The sequence below is a fragment of the Cottoperca gobio genome, chromosome 21 (genome assembly GCF_900634415.1).
Source record: "Cottoperca gobio chromosome 21, fCotGob3.1, whole genome shotgun sequence".
NCBI lineage: Eukaryota > Metazoa > Chordata > Actinopteri > Perciformes > Bovichtidae > Cottoperca > Cottoperca gobio.
The window spans coordinates 9,648,646-9,667,478 of record NC_041375.1 but is presented as its reverse complement, the minus strand read 5'-3'; the positions used below and the strand labels follow the sequence as shown (position 1 = coordinate 9,667,478).

The window sequence follows — 18,833 nt, the reverse complement described above, 5'->3', positions numbered from 1 at the left end:
CTAGATAAACTTATATATATTAAGTATGGTAAAGATGGGAATTATCTCCAGCAAGAACAGTAAGTACATCATTATGGTGTTTAAGATAACTTTAGCCAAATGACAGGCGTAGTTAATTCTTTTTTTATATTATTTAATACATTGGTAGAGGAAGTGATCTATCACTTTGTTAGGCTGAAGTATATTCAGAGTATTTATATATTGTTGACTGTGTTCATAGCACAGTCAACAATATAAGACACAGAAATAGAAGCCATGCGTAAATATTACACCGTCGGAACTCCATCTCCAAATGCTAATGAGTGCTCATGTGGTCCCCACTCCTCATCTCCATCCTCCATCATCTCAGTTGTTTTCTCAGTTTTCTGTGACATATCTCCCAATGACCTCTCCAGCCTGTGTGAGTCCTCCCTCTTGGGAACATGGCTGAGATAATGGTGGGTGTTGGTGTGAAAAGGTAACACTGAAATGAGAGTAAAAGTGGAGCATCAGGTAGACATGTTTAAATAGTCAGATTATGGCCTCCAGACTGTTGGACAGATTGTGTGACGAGATTAGATAAGCAGTCAATGCAGGGCAAAGAAAGGAAAGCAAACTCTTGCTCTGAGCCTCATTACTGCTTTGTTATTGTTTTAGCCTGAAAATGACATTTCTCCCTGCACGAGTTTTCACAGCTAGAGCACTGCCACGGAGCCAAACATATAAATCACATCAAATCCCCATACAATTGTTTTAATGTTGTTACTTTCAGTATGAAATCCTCATTTAGTATTTATTTATAGGAGTGTACTTGATAGAGCAACAGGTTGTCGGTCAGATGTGGTTTGTGTGGCTTGTCAAGTACATTCTTTGTTACTGTATTTGGATTAGAGCGTTCTACCTTTGTTTGACAAAGAACAATTCTGAAAGTATCTTGAATATTTTTGACATACTGTGTAATGTTTATGGCATTCCCTCTGTCTCATCGGTACAGGCCATCCATTCAGCCGGCTGGCATCATGAAGGGAAGCAGTTCATGTGCAGTCACTCAGACGGCAGCCTGTCGATGTGGAACCTCAGAAACACCACCAAGCCATTCCAGGTCACCTTCCCTCATGGTGAGAACACACCCACAGTATACTTGTATTCATTTTAATTACTTAACAAAATGGAACATTTACAATCCCATGCTGGCAAAAGTGGTTCCTTGGACTGTTTGTTACTGTAATTCAGAGACAAAGATTGAACATACTTCAGCACAAACCTCTGATTTCATGCATTTATGGTAGAAGAATGCTTCTCAGGTTTTCTATGGGTTGAGCTTCAAACAGTTACAGGACATATTAGCAGAAAATAACTTCATGTTTATTTAAGTTCTGCGGTATAGAATTGCAAATATTTGTGTTGTATGTGAGAACTAAACACTAGTTAAGCCTTGAAACTTAAAGCAAGGGCATTTTGGACACATTGTAGTGTGGAGATTACTGTGTGCAATATGTGTCAGCTGTAACATGGAACTTCAACACAGTTGGTAAACTGTTAAGTGTATGTGTAACAGAAAAGTTTAGTTAATAGTCAAGGGCATGGTTCACCTGTGTTCTAACGTGGCAGATGCTTTCATGTGAATGTAACCGGCCACAAACCGTATTATTAAAACCAAGCTCATTGCCAGGTGTCTGCACTTTCACAATGCATGACCAAGCTAATCTGAAAATGACGGTCAATGCGATTAGTAATGTTTGTCATGGCCACTATTTGGGTTTCATACTGATTTTGTTGAATGCACAATAACATTGAATGTGCTCTTCCATTGATTAGTCCTCCTTCTGTTTCTCTCCTCCTCTGGGGCGATTTGTGCACTGGCGATGTATCCTGACCTTGTCAGATTTCTGGTGATGAATAATCACTTGCTGTGGGCTGTAATCTAAGGCAAAATCACAAAACAGGAAGGCAAGAGGGAAGGACGTGGGCGGTGAATGATAGGAACAGGGCAACAGGCCTGAAGACGTGGTTAAATGCCACCAGATTGTTTATGTGCCAGATTTGTGGTATTACACAGGGCAACAGTGAACGGAAGGGAGAGGACAGAGGAAGCTGAAAATGAAATGAAGTGAACTAAGAATATGAAAATGAGGAAACACACTTGTCAACACCTGGGAATGAAACAGTCACCCTCTGTTCTAGTAGTTGATAAATGAATGTAATATATTCTAAGATATATATATAAATGAGCTGACTCTGGCACTGTAAGACAATCATCACATCTCTGGCGATCTGCCATCCTATTCAAATGCCTTAGTGCTTTGCTTGCTGGATGCTGCTGTGACTGCTTGTGCTATGTGTTGTGCTAAGATATTTTTCTCTGAGCTGGAGGAAGACAGCAGGCCTGCTGTACGAGCGCTCCACCGAATAATTACACCACATAAAATAATTGTATTACCACATACAACACAATGCAGCAGCTATGCAAAGCCATTAGCCATAGCAATTATCCAGCCATGCATCACTTTAGTATTATATTCTTACAGAAACATTTCTGTTTTTGTTTTTACCATGACAATAAACCAGCAGCAGTATGATTGTTGGTTGATTTAAAGAATCAGAATCGTTCAACAAGTCCGTATTTAGTATAATAGCCTAACCAGAGGTAGGTAATGTATGTACCATTCTGAGTTAGATATGAGTGTACAGTATCTATCATTTTTGGAAAATAGTTTATTGGTTCCAAATGAAACCATAAAACATAATAAAAAAGGACTTTGAAAATGATGTATTTTATCTTCTAAGCCCTGTTGCTTTAAGAGATAACATCCGAGTCAGATTGTATAACTGTGTCTTTGCTTGTGACTTTAACGCACTTGACGGAAAGGAAAAAGCTTTCGCCAGAAAGTAATCCAAATTGATTCAATATATGGCATGTTGCTACGGACACAGTTATAGTCCAAGGACAGCTGGACATTAACCTCTGGGATCCATCCATGTCAATTCAATTTGCAGTGTAGGAGGTACTGTTTAAACTCTGTAACTTTAGTTTTAACAGGCACTTTGAGTCGGTTTGGAACACAGCAGTCAAGGTTTTAGTTTATTTGTGTTCTCGCTCGCATGAGTAAATGTGGGCTGCTGTATAACCTGAAGGGAAGGAGGAGGAAAGCGATGGCTACATGGTGAAAGGACACAGAAAGCAGGAAAGGGAGCAGTGACATTTATTTAAAAATACAACTATAATGGTCATGAGGTGAGATGGGAATCAACTATAGTTGAGTTGGTCATCCTGTCTCGTAGCTACTCATTCGTTGGTGATTTGCCTGTGAAAACCTGAGTTTTCTTTCATACCTGTCCTCCTTTACAGATTACATAAAACATAAATGTCTCAATAAATACATCTTACCCTGACACATGTTATGTGTCTTTATACAGCTATGTGTTTGACCAATATCAAACCAAGAGGCTTTGCCATTTGATTGTAGTTTTCTGCTATTCCCTTTCCCTTCTCTGTCCTTTCCTGCGTTGACATTTCAGTGTGTAATCCTGTACCTTTGAGCCTTATCAGTGATGATAAGTCACCGTCACCCAGAGCTTTGGCTGCCTGATAGAGTTTGTGCATGAGAAGCAATGCATGAACAACTTAAATCCTCCTCAGATCCCTCGTACATAAAGGATATGTAGTAAAGGTAATGCCGCCCAGATTGCATTACATAATGGCAAAACTTTTCATTTCAACTTTAAAATGTATTCTCAATATGTCTGCAAAATGTCCGTATTTCATTTGTTTCCATTTTGAAATCCGTTCCTGGCAACTAGAGTATGATTACTGTGTCTACAAAGCTGACTAAAATCACACGGGATGTTGACTTTTGTTGAAAATTAAACCAAAACTGTGATCTTTCCCCAATGTCAACCGAGTGCTTTAGCAGCCTTCACCTACAAACATGTGGGATGCAGAACGCAACCTGTTCTCCAGTGTCCTGTACTTTGCACGCCCAACATCCACCCTGACCATTTTCGTATGGCTTTTGTGCTGGAATTCTATTTCCTTCAAAATGTATTGGTATGTAGTATGCATGTCATTTAGTTTTTTCACTAAAGGGAAACATTTCCTATCGTCTTCTCTCAGTGTTACCGGCGCCCAGAGCTTCCCCACTCATTTGCCAGTGAGCTAGTTATGATCTAGCATGAGGGCGATATTATATCAGTCTGACCGTTTAAAGATTTTATTTCTTTCATATTTTCTTAATTTTTTCAGAAAGGCTTTTGTTCAGAGCACTATGCTCATGAGGCAAAAGCAAAGGTCCCACTGCCTTCCAGCTCAGAGACTTCCTCTTCATATCAAAGGCCTAATCATTTTATTATGTGAAGCAAAATAAAATATAAATGCTCTGTAATGCTCTAACTCTGATAATGATCTGCCATTCCCTGAAAAGAGGAACTGGAAACACAATAATCAGAAAACAAAGTGGAAAGTAGGAACATTGCCTTTATTAGATAGTACAGCAGAAGATAGACGGGAAAGAGGGAGCGAGAGGGGAAGACGTGCTAAATAAAGGGAATAGCATGAAATGGTAAAGAAGATTAATAAAACATACAGTTGAATACTAATATATATGTGTGTATATATATATATCAAATCAAATCAAATCAAATTTATTTGTATAGCCCAATATCACAAATTATACATTTGTCTCAGTGTGCTTTACAGACTGTACAGGTTACGACACCCTCTGTCCTTAGACCCTCGCATCGCACAAGGAAAAACTTCCTAAAAGAAACCCCAAAATTAAAGGGGAAAAAATGGAAGAAACCTCAGGGAGAGCAACTGAGGAGGGATCCCTCTCCCAGGACGGACAGACGTGCAATAGATGTCGTGTGTACAGGATAAACAACATAGTACAAATACAACATTTGACAGAAATGATGTTGTGTTGGAAAAAAAAGAAATAGAAAGTTTGGATGAATCCAGGAAAATGTCAATAAGGCTTCCCGGTGTCCAGCAGGACCAGGTCAGCAGGCGCTGTCACGATTCATGATCCTGACGTAAACTTTATCAGTGGCAACCTGCCACATGAGAGACAGACACTCCGGGGATGATACCCCGGATGGTGAGTTAGTAACATACATTTACATAAATGCATACAGATAGAGAGGGAGAAGAAGAGAGGGAGGGGAGGAGAGAGGAAGAGAAGGAAGAGAACAAGGAGGTGTCCCCCGGCAGTCTAAGCCTATAGCAGCATAACTAGGGGCTGATCCAGGGCAAACCTGAGCCAGCCCTAACTATAAGCTTTATCAAAAAGGAAAGTCTTTAGCCTACTCTTAAATGTGGAGAGGGTGTCTGCCTCCCGAACACAAACTGGAAGCTGGTTCCACTGGAGAGGAGCTTGATAGCTGAACGCTCTGGCTCCCATTGTACTCTTAGAGACTCTAGGAACCATAAGTAACCCTGCAGTCTGGGAGCGTAATGCTCTAGTTGGTTTATAAGGTACTATGAGATCTTTAAGATATGCTGGAGCCTGACCTTTAATTGATTTGTAAGTCAGGAGAAGGATTTTGAATTCTATTCTGTATTTTACCGGGAGCCAGTGCAGTGCAGCTAACACAGGAGTAATATGATCCCGTTTCCTTGTTCTAGTCAATACACGTGCCGCTGCATTTTAGATCAATTGAAGAGTCTTAAGCGACGTTTTGGGACAACCTGATAACAATGAGTTAGCAGTAATCCAGCCTTGAAGTAACAAATGCATGGACTAGTTTTTCTGCATCATTTTGAGACAGGATGTGTCTTATTTTTGCAATGTTACGTAGATGAAAGAAGGCAGTCCTTGAGATTTGTTTTATGTGGGAGTTAAACGACAGATCTTGATCAAAGATAACGCCAAGATTCCTTACAGTGGTGCTGGAGGCCAAGTTAATGCCATCCAGAGCTTCTATGTCATTAGAAAATGCGTTTCGGAGGCATTTAGGGCCAATATATATATATATATATATATATATATATATATATACATGAAATATTGTATTTTGTTAAGTGTTTTCTGCTTTCTTAATGTGTTTGTTTTTTAATCTGGCAGTGCTTTGTTTCTCAAGGCCATTGTCCATTATATAACTTACTGATTTCTTGCAATTTTCAGCAAACTTGTCAGGTGGCAGTTTCGCTGTGTATTCTCTACTCTTGTGGGTATTTGAAAATCACATGTACTACAGTGTGTTTATGATTTTGTAAATTGAATTGTCTCTCACAAAGGGAGCTGACACCAATCTAATGTTACACTAAAAGTAACCGGATCAAATGACTTGCGTGCCAAAAGGTGTGCATTACTTTCAGTAGAACTATGAGAAGATGTTTACAGTAAATATGCTATTGTCTTGAAATGTTGTCTATTCTTTTGATATTTCCTCTAATTCAGGAAAGATACAGAAGGATGGGAGAAAGGAGTCATGTAAACCTATACTCAAAGTGGAGTATAAGACCTCGAGGAACAGGTGGGTGCTTTTTCTTTTAGCGAATATTCAGATCAAGATCGTTTCCTGATTTCACTACATGATGATTTGAATCATCATGTAGTGAATTAACAAGAAGGTTTCTTATGGCACCATAAGCCACCAACAGAAGCCAAAAGCTTTGGCAAAATATTATTATTATATTTTATGACTGTAAGCCCCTTAGAACCCCTCATGAGGAGTGGTAAGTGAAAAAACACATTTAATTGTAATAGATTATACAGTTTAAAAGAATTGTGATATAAATTAGATAATTGCTAAACACAATATTTAATTTATACATACTTATAGAAAGTTTCTTATAAATAGATTTTAAGCCATTTACATCTTTCTGAATATTTGAACTGTTCATTCCTGTTCTCTCTCCACTACAGCGAGCCTTTTGTTATCTTCTCTGGGGGTCTTTCATATGACAAGGCAGGGCGGCGGCCAACGCTAACCATCATGCATGGCAAGGCCATCACCGTGCTGGAGATGGACTATCCTATAGTAGAGTTCATGGCACTCTGCGAGACTCCTTACAACAACGGTGAGTGCATACAAAGAGAATGACAAAAGATGTGTCACGTATCACAAGTTTTTCTGCAGCCATAACAATACAATTGAGGAAAATGGAATCTTGTTTGTGTTGCTTTAAGCATTGAAAAAAAAATATTTTAAAAGAATCAATACAGAAACCAAAACGAGGAAAAAGGCCCAAATCCACAAGTCAAACTTGTGTTTTTTTATATACACGTCCTCATAGACTCCTCTGTGCTTCCCGTGGATGAAAATAACTCTGTCTACTGCTCAGAAAATAGATTTTCAAATCTTTCACACCTGCAGGATTGAGGAATCTGTAAATGTATTCAAAACAGCAGCATGTGTTGTCAAACAACTTAAGCTATTCAGTGACTCTGACTGTCTGTGACTCGAGTTTAGTATAAAAATGCTGATTACATTCCAGGCAAAATAGGGCTGTAGATAAATGAATATTATTCTAAAACACTTTAAAAAGTCTATGTATATATGTGCTTGATAAATATGGATTAAGCATTAACCTTTCAGTTTGGCTTTGTATCTCACAGAGGTCCAGGAGCCTTATGCAGTGGTGGTGCTTTTGGAGAAGGACTTAATCGTGGTGGATCTGACACAGAGCAAGTATGTGTTTCACATAATAAACACACCTTCCAGCTGCTAAGCTGCTTGTGACTGAGAGAGCCCCATCATCACATTGTCAACTCTTGATATTAGATTATATCACCTGACATCACACAAGGGGATACTAACTACGTATACCATTCATACATAAGCCAATATCACATAACACAAAAATGAAAGTGTTAAAGATCCAACCTGTGTCACTCAAATCGACTTCAAGGAGAGAGAGAGAGAATAACGTTACCACTCCAGTTAAATTAACATGTTATGATCATATGAAGGAATACATGTGAAGGTGATAATGTGGTGCAGCTGTGACAGGCAATACATTTGAATAGCAGCAACTTGTCAACATTGTCGACATTGTCAGCTCATTGATTAGCTGCTAATTGTGTTGAAATATTCCGTTATTAATAAGTCAGTGACCTGAACCTAGATCAGGGATGCCCACAGTTTTTTGGCCTGTGAGCTCCTTTTAAAATGACCAGGTCACCGTGATCTACCTGTGTTAAAAAAAAAAGCTGCGACTGGGGGGGTGCTGTCTGAGGTTCGCTCTGTCTCTGACTGTAGGTGTGTGTGCGTGTGTGTGTGTGTGGGGGGGGAGTGAAACAGAGCAGAGATGGGAATGTGAATGCAGCAAGGCAAGAAAAAAACAAAAAACTTGAATTTCAGGGGGCGCGGGGTTCCGTTGGGGGAATATATATATATCTATGTATATAGATATATATATATATATACATATTTATTATTTAACGGTGCGATCGACCTTTTGGGCACCCCTGGTGTAGATGTGAGATCTTCACACTCACATTCATAAAGCTTACTGATCAAGAAATATTAAGTATCTGTAATGTAATGTATACATTTAGCACAGTACCATACCTGTAAATCCATATTTCTATGCAGTGGTGTATAAAGTATGCAACGTTAATAGGTATTTTTCTGATTCCATTGAATTAACAGACAGTGTACATGTAAAACATGCTATAACATATCATATGCACGGATCTTTTCACGCAGCTTTCCCGTCTTTGAGAATCCTTACCCCATGGACATCCATGAGTCTCCAGTCACCTGCACAGCCTATTTTGCAGACTGTCCGCCCAACATTATCCCCATCCTCTACTCCATAGGAGCCAAACACAAGAAGACTGGATACAGCCAAAAGGTTGGAGAGGGAAACTATTAGGGAGGACTACCTTCCTTTTCTTATGTATTTGTATTATTTTTGCCAGTTATATTTAATTGTTTGGGAATGAATTATACTTATGATGTTTAAGGAAGTAAAAGAAAATCAAGAAATCGTTTTAGTAATGTTTTCAGAGAGATTTCTTTATACTTTTCTGAAAGATACTGTAGTTATAAAAGTGTTTGTATAATGGTGAGTCTTAGTCTCTCAAGGTTACTGTAACGTAAAAAAAAAGATTCAGCCTCACAAAATAATTGCTGCTATGAACTTGAAGCCAATTATGAGTTATCATTAACATACGAGTCATTTTAATTAGTGCAGTGTTGTATTTGAGGATGAAAGCATGTGTTCCCCAACATGATCATTATGTGTTTTGTAATTAAATCTGTAATTTATAATATAATGAAATGTTACCAAAATGAGAGAAAAGTAATAGATGGTGTGATTGGGTTTTCAAAACAATCGACACTCTGTCTGTAACCATGTCAGGAGTGGCCGGTCGCCGGAGGGACGTGGACGTTAGGCTCCAACACCTACCCTGAGATCATCCTCACAGGGTAATTCACAAATATTGACAGAGGTATTTTGACGGTACAGAGACGTTGTAAGTCTGCACACATGACGACCATTAACCCAAGCTGTTAGGGGAGAAAAATGTACAGTCAACAAGCATCACGATTTACAAGGGAATCTACAGTACATGCGGTCCTCACTCACACAAGGACCGGATCAGATGACTGATTTATATTTTGTGTGTGTAGTGCTTTATAACCCAGCAGTCATACTGCACTGTGAGGGCTTGACAGGGATGTTAACCTGTTCTGAAGCATATGCATTGGGTGTTGTCTGCTTCTAGGCAACACTCCAGCCCTGCACAGTGTAACAATTAAAATCAGTAATCAACACTGCCCCATTTTTAAGATCTTAGATAGCTGTAAAATGTATTACATTTCTGGTGTTAATTTCCTGATTCATTCTCCGAGTAATTAAGCAACCTGATTTTACAAAAAAACTATTCTTTCTCTTTGTTCAGACATGCTGACGGATCAATTAAGTTTTGGGATGCATCTGCAAGTAAGTCCATTGTCTGTCTTTGTGAGCGATACTGAAGGGAAACATTGTGTTCACATCAGGCTGTTGTTACACAGCTTGCTCGAATAAACAATATTTTTTCATGAATCTCAGGGTGAGTTATTTCAGACTTGTCATGGGCTTTGAGCTCAAAACTATTTAATAGCACCATTAACATTGAGATCTACAAACAAAGTAATTACATGTGTTCTTTTCTCATTTATTTGCATGGTGTCACATCTGCCTAGGCTTACCTTTCTTGCTATATATTGATTGCTTAGTGATGCCCACTTATCCCAGCCAACAGACCCTCAGAGCTCAAAGCAAATAACTGCTCACCTTTTGTGATAATAATAATACAGACACATTGAACCATTGTATTCCTCTACCTCAATGTATATCCGAGTCAAAACAAAGGTTAAATATGAATATTAACCCCTTTCAAAAAACGAAAGAGATTATGTTCTTGTGTAACCACGGCCTGATGAGGCTTATCCACTCGTACCACAGAAGTCCAGTGCTGTCCAAAAACACTGCCATCATACCGTACCGTTGCCCTGGGCAACATATTCCTTCATTGCCTACGTGCTTGTCAGTTGTTCACTTTTCTCAATGTATTCGTGTTACCATTTAAAGCATTTTGCATTTCCAATATTTCACCAAAATGAACCATTTCTCCAACCAGTCACACTACAGATGTTGTACAAGCTGAAAACCTCCAAAGCGTTTGAGAAGCCAAAGCCAGTAGAAGGCAGGGCGGCCGAGTTGCTGGAGGACGACCCCTTTGCTGTTCAAATGGTCAGCTGGTGCCCTCAGAGTCGCATCATCTGTGTGGTTGGCATCTCAGCCCACATCATCCTCTATCGCTTCAGCAAATATGATGCCAACACTCAGATAGTGGTGAGTGAGATGAGAATCAAAGTAAAAGGAGTGTAAGTGAGGTTCAATGTAATTCTTACAAACTCCTGCTCTGAAATTGTCTTAATCTGTCTTTGAGAAATATGTTATGAACTAAACCTTGTGTTTTGTGTTTTAGAGGAGGATCTAATAAGATTAATCAATACTTGTGTTTCTGTGTCATCCTCAGTCTTTAGAGGTGCGCCTACAGTGTGAAGCGGAGGATGTCATCTCTCCAGCAGACAATGAAAACAATCCCTGCTTCTCAGAGTCCGGCTCCCAGTCACCCCAAACCCACCAACAACACCCAGCTAGCCCCGGCAGTAGGACACCTGAGGGGAGCAAAGACAGCATCCCCTGCCTTAAGTAAGAGCTCCTCACACACATCATAGTTTCTCTGCAACAAATAACACAAATATCTGTTTTAATTACTCATTTGGTCTTGCAATGTGCCAGGAATTGTTTATTAGAAATTACAGGCATATTGGCGAAACAGGGTGATGAAGACCCTCTGTCTTTATCGTTTGTAATCAAACTGAATATTTGCATCGAATAAACTAACAATTGACCTTGGAACTGAAGAACAATGGTTCTCCTCTGAAATAATTAAATATTCATTATTATAAATAATGAACAGAACAGATTGGGAGGCAGGAAGTAGAAACAACTGAAACGAGAAAGAACAGATAAGTAACTAAATAAAACAGGAAGTACAAAAATAACACAAAACATCTAACGAACAGAAGGAACCCTTACAGATCAAGCTTACAGTAAAAAGGGACATAAATGCTCCGCTGTCTATTTTTGTTTTTATGTAGCTTTTTATCGTTGCTTCTCACTTAAATAATGGGTCAACATAGCTACATTTTAAAAAAGATATATCTAAACTGACGGCGCCTTAGTGTTTGTGCTGGTTAGGGGTTACCTTTCATGTCGCCATCATGTATTTGTGCTGTGGTTAGCCTGCATCAATGTGCATCCTAACCTGATGGCACCACCTGGTTCGACTTGTACCTTTGCCATATTCTATACCCTATGCTGTTTTGTACTTGCACATTTGTTGCAGATTTATCCATCAATCTGCAGTTTCTAACGCATTCCCTTGCATACTCACCATCTAGAACATTAGTTATTGACACTTTTCCAGTGAATCTTCACGATGGCAGCAAGCATTTTTGTGTATCTTTTTCTCACTAAGTACTGTATGTATGTTACACAGTATTCTTCTTTACGTCTGTTTCAGGGTGAAGGAGCGGATGGTTCGGGTCCCTCCCGGCTACCAGGCAGAGCTGGTCATCCAGCTGCTATGGGTAGATGGAGAACCTCCACAACAGATCACCAGCCTGGACATCAACTCTGCCTATGGCCTGTAAGTCTCCAGATGCATGACAGTCTCTGTGTCCGCTGGTCTGGCTGGACTATTCATTTGTCTGTCTAGATTGGGAATGTTGACAAGGCATTTCTTTCATTAGTTATCCATAGTGCTGATAGATTCCTCATCCTTGCTAGTCTGCACTAAGGACAGCAATCCCTGTTATAGTACAGAGGAGTTTGTACAAATTGATTACAGACAAAGCTTCTGAAATCTTTTACTGTTTTAATGATGCAATGGTAGCTGAAACTTAAAGATTCTTCAGCTTTATAGTGCTCTCATCGCGGCATTACATGAAGTAAAGCAGATAGTGGAAGCGAAACCAAGATTACATTTGAGAGACCACAGAGTTTCTTTTTATTGTCAACTGTAAATGGCATAGCTCTAACATAGCAAAGCCCTAGATAGTTATTTGTAATGAAGTTGTAGCCGAGGAATTACAATTGGTGGTTCTAAATGGCAGATTTTATATGTGGCGTTTTCTGGAGTATTTATAGAAATATGTATTGTTGCTATTGTTGCCAGCCGGTAATGTACCCGTCGCACAGAAGAACCGTATTTTAATGGTTTCCTGTAACTCGGTTTAAGGTGTCTTGACAATCAGGAAGAAGAACACGCCATATTTTCTGTATCTATAGATGTAACACAGAGTAAAGTGAATGTAGGTTGAGGTGTTGGCCAGTGGATAGCAGTTGTCAGCAGCAGTAACAACGAGATACATGGAGATGGAACGTTAAATAGGCCAGTCTGTTATGTGAATGTGTGTGTATTATTGTGTCGGGAGAGCTGTACACACCTGAAGAAAACACCAACTGGTTACGTTTGTGTTTATTTATTTATGAAAAATAGTGAGGGCTTATGAAGAGTGAGGGCTTAAAAGCATTTAGATATTGGGGTGTGGGGTCGGGGACTATGGCATGCCATATTCAGCACCACCTTTGCTTTCAGTAAAGTACAATCAACATTAAAGTTGATGTGTTCACGCAGGAAGAGTTGTGCTACGACCCAGAAATGTCCCACATTGAGCTTTCATCACTGTTTGCAGGCCTGCAGTGAGAACTTGCCAACTTGTGCTAGAGAGCATATAATTGAAATACTTTGTAAAGTACTTGATGTTGACTCCAGGAATGGTTAACATATTCATATATATATATTTCAACTTTCAAAATTCAAGAATGATGCCTCTCTGTGTTGAAGACAAGTTGATTGACTTCCTGAGCCCAGAGGGTTTTAAGACTACTTGTATGTTTTTGCTGTGAAAGGATGTTCTGTTGCCAGAAACCAATAAAATCACAGCTCTTTTAAAAAAGATCTATGTGGGTCAAGGCAGGGCCATTTTTTGTTTCTCTCCTCTAAAGCTATTCACAGCTTGAATAGAATTGTGGAAATTGATTTTTTTTGTTTCATTCTTTTTCCCCTCAAACCTACTAAACTACTAAAAACACACACACACACACACACATTTCTGTTTCTTTTGACTTCGCAATAGTACATGTTGTAATATATGAGTGGAAGCTTAATGTAATATTTGACCATCATTGACATTAGTGCATGTAATACAACGAAGCATTGCACTACAACAAAGTAGTACACAGCAACATAAAAACACATTACTCAAAGGCTCCATGAGAAAAAATTTAAAAGCAATAAAGCACTGCCACATTAATTTCTTTACACATTACTAAAGGCACCACAAAGGCCCGAGGCTGTCTCCTCTGGTCACCTTCACGGCACGAACGAGTTTACCAAAGAACAAGTTGACTGTTGTTTATCCCAAGTCTAACTGAGATGTTTTGTATCATCTATAAATGTGCAAAGTGAAAGAAGACTGACAGCCTAAGTTTCAAGAAACTAATTACTAATGTTGCAGCTTCTCACTGAGATTACCCTTCTATTGGAATTAGACTGATCGTGACCATTTGGAAATTGTGAGTAAAAAGTTGTAGGTTGTAACAATAACACAGATGTCAGGCTTTAAAAGAACTCTTTTCTTTACCATCATTTTTTTTTCAACTGTCTTTAGCTTTGATGTATAAGTGTCGCGATGCCATGTCTATATGTTGGTGTAGAAAGGCTCAAGCTGTGTGTAAGTGTCACTTGTACTGTAAGGCTGGATAAGGATAGGGTTTGGCGACTGCTGCTTTTGCGCTTGTGTAATATGAGTGACGTGTTTTCAAATGCGTAATCATGTTAGTGGAGACAAACAGCGCATCAAATACTAGACAAATCAGAGACAACACTGTGGTTGCTGTCACAATCTAAACCATCTGACCATGTGACAGCTGGTTTACTGGTAAAGTGAACCAGACATTTGCTTGGTTGATACAAGACATCATGATTGACTCTCGCAGTGGCAAGTTTGAGTGACATTTATGTATTTGCCTCGCTTTTTTCCTGATTGCTGGATTGAAAGACCACTGGACTGTGCATATTGTCTAATTCTGGTCAGAGCCTGATCAACTGGAACATCTTTTGTAAAAAAAACACACACAAAGATATAACTGCCAACAAGTTTCTCTTTATCAGTTAAGCCAGGCACTGTAGAGCAGCCAGGGGTAGCAGGTGGTGATGGGGCTTATGGCAAATCTGGTGTTAATATTTTTAAAAAACAGCAATAGCAGTGTGGAGATAAAGACATGATTTTGTTGACACTAATTACACCAAAATGTCCCAGGTAATTTGACAGTGTTTAATAGTGCTACATGTAGCACCTTTGCTAAATCTGCCAACAGTGAACATGTCTCAGCTGAATGACACTCTCTCTCCATCTAAACGCAAATGTCTGTGTGTGTTTGTGCATGATCACGCGCCTCCTTGCTGTGTTTGTGTGTGTCCAGTTTGGCCTTTGGGAACTGTAATGGCCTAGCGGTGGTGGACTACTTGCAGAAAACCATCCTGTTGTGTATGTCGACACTGGATCTGTATGGAGGCGCCGACCCCTACCAGCGCCTTACCCGCTCCCCCCGCAGGAACAGACAGTCCACCTCAGGTAGCACACACACACACACACACCTCTGGGATCCTTTCCTCACACACATGCACGTAATCACACAACACTCACTGTGAAGCCACACAACACACATGTGTCAATAATGTTGTTACATCCAGACTATCACCTATTTTCTATTCTCCTGTCCTCCCTCTATCTCTACTGCTGTTTCTTCTTTGTATCTCTTCTTTTTCTGAGGTTAGACTGATCTATCAGGCAACATATGATCTTTTCATGAGTATATTGAAATCAGTTATGCAGGTGGTTTGATCATATTTCCTGTATAGTTGATCAATACCACTGCTCTCAAGCCTTTAGCTTGATCAATACCAATTGATGAGTTTAAGGGCTTCCCCTTCACATTAGGGACATTTTGACCAGATTCCACACAAGGATAAAATCTTTTATTATTATCATTCTTACTTTTATCCTATTTCAAAACGGTGAAAGTACATTCATTGTAGGAACAATTCTGAGGTTGTAAAATATTCATGCAAAAATATTTCATATTTTTAGCATATATTTGTAATGCAGCGTTAGCATGTGTCAGTAATACATTCCAATAATATAATATACAGTATGTAATAATATAACTCTGAAAGGGGCCATTTGGCTTCATACTTTTACTTTTGATACCTTTTTCTGATTAAACAGTACTTACCATTTCTTTCCAAATTAAGATTTTGCATGCAGGACATTTACTGTACTTGCAATGAAGTATTTGAATACTGCTTCTACCACTGGTAAATAATATCAAATATATGATAATATTACACTTTAATAGGGGCAATTTTTAACATATATTTAATGTATATTGTGGTAGTACTGAAGTATTTTTACTTAAGTGAAAGTTTGGATGCTACTGGATACTTACTTCATTAAAGGATTTTGCACCACTGCCAGGTTTTCAGTGTTAATGTCAAACGGTCTAAAAGCTGTCAGAGGTTTTTTTACCCTGATAGAAATAAACATATCTAGAAAACACTAAACATATGTAAGTATTTGGAGTAAGTTGACATGAAAAGGGTCAAATTTGCTATTTGTACAAAATACAGTCCATCGACAAGTAAAATCTAAATATATAGGTGTCTACATCCGCATTCAAAACCTGTATCAGTCCAACCTTACTTCTTCTCTTTTTTGCTCTTTTTCTCTCACACAAAAACACCCGTCCATCTCAGTATGCCTGTCTCAGATCTGCACTATGATATGAAGTGCATGTTAACAGGCTGTGTGTCATTCCACGTTGGCATTATTATGCATGTTGTCATTTGATTTCTCTGTCCTTTCTGTTTTTAGTCTTGCTTGAGCATAGATCTGTAGTCAAAAGCCACAGAAGTCTCATTGTATTTCCTGACCCCTGCCTCCCTTTTCTCTTCTACTGATTTCGGTCTCTGAAGGCTCTCGTTTACAGTAACATGATTGTCTAAAACACAAGCGGCACCTTTCTTATCTGACCCTACATTAACCTCTGGATTTGAGGGCATAGCAGCTCCAGTGGTTTAATATGTTAGATGTCTAAGATCCTTTAAGAAATTACTGAGTACTGAGCTCTCTTATTACATAATTCCCGCAAGTATAGCTGAGAATGCTTTACAGGTATTCAGGATTTGTTTGAAGAGGAATATTACGGTAGACGGAGGGAACTTCTGTACCTTGAGTGCTTTTTATTGACTACCACAGAACTTAATGTTCCAAACATCAACTTTTGTAAATGTCTTTCTGCGTTGGGTCTTCAAAATCAATTTGGAGACGGAAGGGAAAGTAAAAACGGGCAACTGTGCCCTTTTTCTCCACCCCAGGTGGTAGTGTTATTATCTTGAGCACTTTCTCGGCTAGAATTGATATAATACTGAAGACAAAAACACTGAATAGGCCAAGAGAAGTATAACTATTTTTAACCTGCCGGCCTCTTCTCTTTTTGTAGTATTCCAACTTTTTAGAACATAGTTTTCTGTCTTTCCCACAAACATTTTTAGCCGTTGTCGCCACACATGTGTATGTGTATACTATATAGATGTCAATCAAATTTAGTGTATTCATTTCATTAAATGATGCTTAATTATTGATGATTTTAGATGTGTTTCTTAAAGTGTAATGCATTATTGATACCATGTTAGGACTGTAGGCAAATAGTATATAAACATAATGTAATGTAAAGCAATTATTTGATGCAACAAGAGATTTATTTTGATGCTGCTTTGTAAGTAATGATATGTTGCCTGCTAGCACAGTAGTTTACTTCTTTTGCAAATGACCGATCACATCAGCTGTTCTGGGGTTGCAGCAGTAGCGGGTATATCTTGTCTGTCCTCCCCTAACACTAACTCGGTTGCTGCTTGCTCTCTCCACTCTAAGCCTGTGTGTTCTTCTCTCTCCCCCTTCCCTCCCTTTTCCTCCCCTCCCTTCCCTCCGACCTTAAACTCGGTCTATCCTTCCTCTCTCACTTAACCGTCACATTTTTTCCACCTTGTTTCCTCCTCCTCTCCTTTTATTTTGTCCCACCCTGCTCTCTACCACCTCTTTCTCTTTTCCACCTTCCTGTCCTCTTCCATGTCACTGCCCTGAATGTCTACCTAATGTTTATTCCCGCCCACCATCCTTTTAACTACTCCTTCCTTCTCCTCCTCCTCCTCCTCCTCCTCCTCCTCCTCCTCCTCCTCCTCCTACCTTTTGATGACTCTGTGGCTGCTGGTGTGGGCATGTGGGCCTGCCTGACAGAGTTTTGCATGCGTGGCCTGTCTAACTTTTATTCAGATTCAAAGAAAAGGATCCGTACATCCTATCAGAGTAAGTCGGGCCTTCCTAAAGGCTGGGGGGCTCTGTGTTTGTGTGCGGGGAGGTGGGTGGTGGGGCAGTGTTGTGGTGGAACATACTAGGGTTGATGGAGATGATTTCAATAGGGACTCGAAGGGTATGATGTGGTCTGAAAGCAAAGGGACAAACCAAAGAGATGATTGGAAGTGGTTGTTTCATAACTTGATATTTTGCCATATAAAACAGAACTGCCCTATTCCAGTCATGTCCCCTGGTATGTCCATTGCAGAGCCACCCCCTCAAAGTCTTTTAACTAAGGGCAGTAATAAATATTATGTCATCCATGCGATGTGTATTTTAACTGAAGCATAATGGGGTGAATAATGCCTTCCTTGTCATCCTCTAGGCCTGGTAAAAAAGGAAAGTGTGCTTTTAGTTGATGATTACAAAGGATTTCTTAATTGTATACTACAGCAAAGGTTTAATCAGAGTCCCTTTTAAATGTCTTCAATCATTTTGTAAAGCCAGTTGGAAATGATTGAAGGAAATGTGCCTTAAAAATTATTGCTGGAAACCTTTACTTGAGAGAAATAATTAAATGAATCAAACATTTTTGAACTGTGACGACTCAGTGAGGCTGTTAATGAAGCACTAATGAACGCGGCATGAACACCCCACATTTGGATTCAGACTAAAAGGAACACGAATTAGAAACTTTAGCGTTTCTCGTGGTTTTTAAAAAAGGAAGTTAGGTATGACTTCTCATTCTGGCTTGTGCTTGGTGCATGTGATCAAATTCGTGTTTGTTTCTGTTTTGTATTTTGATTGAATATGCTACTTTATTATGAGATTTGCACTACACACTGTAGATGTTATTTGTGTCATGTTGACATTTTTGTCCAATCTGGTTGGGAATTCAAAATAAGTTAGATATAAATAAAGTTAAC

At 39.2% G+C, this 18,833-nt stretch overlaps 1 protein-coding gene across 9 annotated transcripts in view; it reads left to right on the top strand.

Moving 5' to 3' along the window:
- Nucleotides 1-18,833, top strand: part of stxbp5l (syntaxin binding protein 5L) — a 130,738-nt gene that overhangs the window by 84,366 nt on the left and 27,539 nt on the right. For 6 of the 9 annotated variants that reach the window (XM_029458618.1, XM_029458616.1, XM_029458619.1 and 3 more), the window contains exons 8-19: nt 974-1,097; nt 6,378-6,453; nt 6,846-7,000; nt 7,539-7,611; nt 8,632-8,779; nt 9,290-9,357; nt 9,834-9,874; nt 10,557-10,771; nt 10,959-11,134; nt 12,012-12,137; nt 14,978-15,129; nt 17,851-17,919. In XM_029458618.1, coding sequence (XP_029314478.1) covers nt 974-1,097; nt 6,378-6,453; nt 6,846-7,000; nt 7,539-7,611; nt 8,632-8,779; nt 9,290-9,357; nt 9,834-9,874; nt 10,557-10,771; nt 10,959-11,134; nt 12,012-12,137; nt 14,978-15,129; nt 17,851-17,919 — 1,423 coding nt within the window. The remainder of the gene's footprint in view (nt 1-973; nt 1,098-6,377; nt 6,454-6,845; nt 7,001-7,538; nt 7,612-8,631; nt 8,780-9,289; nt 9,358-9,833; nt 9,875-10,556; nt 10,772-10,958; nt 11,135-12,011; nt 12,138-14,977; nt 15,130-17,850; nt 17,920-18,833) is intronic. The other 3 variants (XM_029458617.1, XM_029458614.1, XM_029458612.1) reach the window with 2 other exon arrangements.